This window comes from Rattus norvegicus, chromosome 10 (assembly GCF_036323735.1).
Source record: "Rattus norvegicus strain BN/NHsdMcwi chromosome 10, GRCr8, whole genome shotgun sequence".
Classification (NCBI taxonomy): Eukaryota; Metazoa; Chordata; class Mammalia; order Rodentia; family Muridae; genus Rattus; species Rattus norvegicus.
This window is the reverse complement of record NC_086028.1, coordinates 100286871-100292870: the sequence shown is the minus strand read 5'-3', so window position 1 is coordinate 100292870 and position 6000 is coordinate 100286871. Positions and strand designations below refer to the sequence as shown.

Genomic DNA, 6000 nt, shown 5'->3' with positions numbered 1-6000 from the left:
TTGTAGACAAGGCTGGCCTCGAACTCACAGAGATCCACTTGCCTCTGTATCCTCCATGGTGAGATTGAAATGCCACCATTCCTGGCCAATAATATTCTTGAAGCGGGCACTTTAAATCTTGACTGTCAGCCACAGACTCCATGACACTCCGGAACTTGTAGGTGTACAAAGTTGTCTCTGAGGTGCCCTCTACCCTAACTACTACTGCATGGAGCCATGTATGGGGCCCAGCCCAAGTGCCTACCCAAAAAGGACTCTTGATAGTCCGTGGCCCACAGTCAACTGCCTGAAGCACCTGTCCCTGCCCCGTGCCTCCCCAGCTGTGATCAGGTAACTCTCCTAGAGCCTTCATGCCCTGGTCAGTAAAAGAAGGACTGCTCACGTGCAAACATTCCAGGAACTTTGGGAAAACCGTAGGAGATCAATGGGAGGCAAGTACCCACTGCTGTTATCACTGATTTAATGTTATGAGAAACATAGCCAGAAAAACCACGTGTGTACAGGGAGGATCAGGTTCACCCTACTCTCCACACCTGGGAACGCCCCTACCGTGCGACCACGTGTCAAGATGCCTCCTGGGAGGTTGCTTGGGAAGGCATTATAGATGGAGATGAAAGTTAGTTCTCTTTTGATTTGCAAGTAGGTGAGAGGGGAAGAGAGAGAGAGAGAGAGAGAGAGAGAGAGAGAGAGAGAGAGAGAGAGAGAGAGAGAAACTTGCCCCTGTGCAGGTGCTCCGGAGGCCCCTGGGCACCAAGGCAAGCTCACAGATGAGCTCTGGAAGCTTCTGGAGAAAGCCATTGGTAACTACTAATTGGATAACCCGTGATAAGCAGAATCTAGGGACCCATCTAATGTCTGACTTGAGGCTGTGTGTGTGCCCCGAGTCTGAGTTAGCCTCAGAGTTGCAGAGGCCAGGGGAGTTAGCACAGAGACAAGTCCTACCCTTTCCCACACTAGAGAAGCATGCACATGGGGCTTGGCCCAGTAACTTGTCCCTGATCTGTCCCCCACCAACGATAACTGAAGAAGGAAACTCAACTTTGCGCTTTTCAGATGAGACGGCATCAAATGGAAGGCCAGCCTTGAGCGCGAAGGGGCAGTGTTGTGGGCAGAGGCTGCCCTAGGGGGCCCCGCCCTCATTCTTTTCATCCATGTCATCTTCACCTGTATCTTCACCCATTATGATGCCGGATTCTTCCTCCTCTCCAGCAATATCTTCCAGCTCATCTTCGCCTTCCACCTCTATACTTGCTTTTTTCTTTTGAGACAGAAACAGAAATGTTGATGAGGGGAGGCCCTCCCTATTTCCCAGAGGTATTCTTCCCCACCCCCCCGACCCTACCCCCTCGCCAAAGCCAATGGCGGGGAGCTGCTTCGAGCCTATAGTGTTCATTCCAAGCTGCCTGACCTGTTGGGTTTCCAGAGTCATGGGATGGGGAAGGCAACAAGAATTTGGGGGATCTAATAGCCAGGCTTCTGCCATTTTTGAAGTGGGTGGCCTTGAGCCTGCTCTGTCTGGGGCACTTGAATGACAGCTTGAGGGGTGGGGCTTAGAGAGAAGGGCGAAAGGATGGGGGGGAGACCCCTTCATCATTGGGTCGGCCTTTCCACCTTCCTTCCTTCCTTCCTTCCTTCCTTCCTTCCTTCCTTCCTTCTTTCCTTGCTCTGTCCTCATCTCCCCTCCTTTTCTTTCCTTCTTATGAGACTGACTCTTGGAACATAGCAAGAGGCTGGCCTCAAATTCTAGACTTTCCTGCCTGGGCACTACATGGTGCTCAGGTTACTATAGCATGGATTACTCTTTCTGGCTTTGGAGTGATGCTCTCTGACCCTCCCCCCCTTCTCCTCCCCCCAGAATTTCAGGCTAACTGCAAAGACTAAGAGAGGAGGAGGTGTGAGGTGGGCAGGAGAAGGGCTGAGTCTGTGAACTTGAACAGTCTCTGCAGTTCTGCTTCATGTGGACCGGTAAGACTTTGAAAGGGAAGGACTTCCGGGCGGAGGACGCCAAGCGTGCCTATCAACTGCAAGGCGCTTTAATCCTTGCCTTCTGAAAGATAGGTGAGCTGGGAGTGAAGGACAGACAGACAGGAAGGGACTGGGGATCCAGGCTGGACGTCAGAACTCTAGGTCCAGCCTGTGCTATGAATGGGGGTTACCCTTCCTCCTTCGCAAAAAAAAAATAGCTCTGTCAAGTGCTCCCCAAATACAAATTACATCACAAGATCACTCCCTGTCCTCAAGCAACAGAAGGGACACAGAGTAAGGATCTCTAGGCAGAAGGGGGTGGGGAGGGACTGGAGAGATGGCCGTTAAATCGGCTCACTCTTCTTGTGTAGAAAGTGTATTCAGTTCCTACCACCCGTGTTAGAGGCCTCATAAACACCACTAACTCCACCTCTAGGGGATCTGACAGCTCCTCATGTATACGTCACCCCTTCTGCCTGGATCTAGGTATGTTGCCGTGACAAGTGTGCATGAGCCCGCCTGGTTTATGGTTTGATATTGAACATGAAACCCAGGCTTTATGAATGGTAGGTAAGCAGCCCACCGACTGAATTATATTATCCCAGACCCCTCTAAATAGTTCTAATGTTTTATTCAGTGTGTGTGTGTGTGTGTGTGTGTGTGTGTGTCACAGCATTGAGTGGTGGTCAGAACATGACTTGTGGGAGTTGATTCTCTCCTTCCTGCACCACATGGGTCCCTGTATTAAGCCATTTTGCTGGCACTGTTATTTGTTTGATTTAAATATGTATGTGCATTTTGCCTGCACGCATGTCAGAATACCACACGCATGTCTGGTGCTCACAGAGGCCTGAAGATAGTGTTGGATCCCCTGGACCTTGAGTGGAGTTATAGAAGTTGTCTGGGGTCCTCTAGAAGAGCAATCAGTGTTCTTAACCACTGAACTATCTCTCCAGCCCCTCCCCTAAATGCTTTTTAAAAAAAAATTTTTTTTTTTGTTTAACTCTGCATGTATGGCAACAGGCCAGAAGAGGGCACCAGGTCTCACTACAGATGGTTGTGAGCCACCATGTGGTTGCTAGGAATTGAACTTGGAACCACTGGAAGAAGAGCCAGTGCTCTTAACCTCTGAGCCGTCTCTCCAGCATCTCTAAATGCTTTTAAAACAAGGGCCCCTACACGTTCATTTTGGCCTTGGACCTCTGACACAATCAGTCTTGCTCTATAGCCTGGCTTCATCGGTTTCCTGACATCTGGCCTTTGTGGGCCTAGCTAGGCACTTAAGAACAATGTTGCAGATGGAGAAGATACTCTTTCTCTCTGTCCACACACAGAAGGTAACCAGGCACCTTCTTCTTTTTTTTTTTTTTTTTCCTTTTTTTTTTTTTTCCGGAGCTGGGGACCGAACCCAGGGCCTTGCGCTTCCTAGGCAAGCGCTCTACCACTGAGCTAAATCCCCAACCCACCAGGCACCTTCTTTACAGTGCGTGCTTCACTTTCCAGATGGCAGCTGAGGGACTGAGAAGGAGAGCGAGAGGCCAGGTAACACAGGTAGAAAATGCTTGTGTGTGAGCTGGGGCCAGGGGCAGAGGCCACATTCCTGATACCTGGTTGGGCTCCATCCTTTCCTCCCATGGGCCTCAAGGCTCTCACTCACACTGTAACCTCAGAGCCCTGACTCCAGGGACTCCATGCATATTCAAGATGAGCCTAGCATGGTGGGGAGGAGCATACCAGGAGGGGCGGAGCTTCGGCCCTGATGCCTCATGGGAGACAAATTACCTCAGGAGATAGGCGTGAGTCTTTCCTCTTACCAGTGGACAGTCAAGTTCCATCCCAGAAAACTACTGGCTCAGGGTTACCCAGGAGGTCAGTAGTTGGGCAGAACTCAGACCTCATGGCTCCCTCCCAGTCCCCAATCTGACCATGCCCCTGCCGAGGTCCTTACAGGTTTCGGTTTCTTCTTCAAGGCCTCTGCCTCCTTCCTCTTCAGCTCTGCGAAGATGACTTCGAAGAACTCCTCCTCGGCTTTGTTGACTAGCTCATCGAGGTCCAGGGCTGTCTCCTCCTCCTTCTGGTCGTCGTCTCTGCCCTCTGCCTTGCCTTTCTCCTTCAGCCGCATCTCGCGGTGTCTGGCCTCTAGGATCTTTTCCCGCCGGGTCTCACGTTCAAATATCTGGGGCGGACAGGGACAAGGTGGGAAGGGAAGTGAGGTGTAGCTAGAAACCCCAGCATAGTCTGGGCTTCTATGGAAATTTGTCCCTGGCGAGGTCTGCTGGGGGTCATATCAAGAGAGGAAGGCTTAACCAGAAATGGTGGTGCACACTTATGATCCCAGTGCTTAGGAGGCTGAGTAGGAGAACTGTTGTGAGTTTGAGGCCAGCCTGGGCTACTTAGCAATACCTGTCTAGGAAAATCTACGCCGGAGATGAGAGATTTATTGGGTATTGAACAATTGTCTATGAAATGAAACGGAAGTGAACACACACGTGTTTACATTCATCAAGTAAATTTTTTTCTTTTCTTTTTTTTTCTTTTTTTCGGAGCTGGGGACCAAACCCAGGGCCTTGCGCTTGCTAGGCAAGCGCTCTACCACTGAGCTAAATCCCCAACCCCTTATCAAGTAAATTTATCTCTGAAAGTTCATCTCCAATGATGTAAATTTTAAAATTTGGGGCTGGAGAGATGGCTCAGCAGTTAAGAGCGCTGACTGCTCTTCCAGAGGTCCTGAGTTCAATTCCCAGCAACCACATGGTGGCTCACAACCATCCAGGATCTGATGTCCTCTTCTGGTGTGTCTGACAGCTACAGTGTACTTATACATAATAAATAAATAAATCTTTAAAAAAAAACCATTTGATTTCATGTATTTGTATGCAACTGAGCCTAATTGAAATAAACTGTTATGCATGGGGGCAGGGGTGGGGGGAGGACAAAAACTAAGCCAGATATGGTGGCATAGGCCTTTAGGTCCAGTACTCAAGGGGCAGAGACTTGTGGCTCCCCGAGTTCAAGGCCAGTCTGTTCTATATCGGACAAACCAAGACTGAAAAGTAAGATCCTGCCTCAGAACGAACAAATGCACACTTGCACACAGGGTTAGGGATCTCGGTCAGTTGTTGGGGTGCCTGCCTAGCAGAGGTCCCCAAGTATAAACTGGGTGTGGTGACACATTGGCGACAATCCCAGGACACTGGAGGCGAAGTCTGCGAATCTGAAATCCAAGTCAACACTGACTTTGCATTAATCATGGCCAGCCTGGAGCAGGACCACTGAGTTACTCGGTTCCCAGGAGCCCCAGACACAGGCTACAGTGAGGAATGCCCTTAGGATTTAAGACAAGGTGATAGGGGGCCGGAGAGATGGCTCAGCGATTAGGAGCACTGATTGCTCTTCCAGAGGCCCGGAGTTCAATTCCCAGCAACCACATGGTGGCTCACAACCATCTGTAATGGGATCTGATGCCCTCTTCTGGTGTGTGTGAAGATAGTGACAGTGTGCTCATGTTTGTAAATAAATAAATCATTAAATAAAAAGACAATGTGGTGATCCTGGACTTCAGCTTGGTCGTGAGGCCCCAGCCTCAGACACAGCTGAGAGGTTATCCCACCCTGAGGACTAGCAACTTTGATGCCAGTGCCTCCCCCCCCCCCCCGCCATACTGCTGGGGAGTGTACTCCAGGTTGGGGAGAGGGGTAGTGGCTTTCTCTGTAGACATCTGCTAAGTCTTCAACTGAGAGGCTGCCAAGAAGTCCCACTAATTTTTTTTTTTTTCCGGAGCTGGGGACCAAACCCAGGGCCTTGCGCTTCCTAGGCAAGCGCTCTACCACTGAGCTAAATCCCCAACCCCAACTAATTTTTATTCCATTAAACCAGCGTGATTTACAGTCTGGGCGTGCCGAGTGACCATGCCAGCACTACTGGATGCAAGCAAGTGAGCAAGGGAAGATCTGACATCTTGGGGACACCAGGCTGCCCTCCCTGGTAATGGCAGCCCATTTTCCCTAACTCGGTCTCTGTGTGACAGGCCGGGTC

General features: G+C 50.3%; 1 protein-coding gene across 1 annotated transcript in view; it reads right to left on the bottom strand.

The window, feature by feature from the left end:
• Window positions 1-443: 443 nt before the first annotated feature.
• Window positions 444-6000, bottom strand: part of Dnai2 (dynein, axonemal, intermediate chain 2) — a 33406-nt gene continuing 27849 nt past the window's right edge. The window contains exons 12-13 of the mRNA NM_001007726.1: window positions 3914-4141; window positions 444-1258 (exon numbers count right to left, since the gene is read on the bottom strand). Of these exons, the coding sequence (NP_001007727.1) occupies window positions 1121-1258; window positions 3914-4141 (366 nt within the window). The 3' untranslated portion in view covers window positions 444-1120. The remainder of the gene's footprint in view (window positions 1259-3913; window positions 4142-6000) is intronic.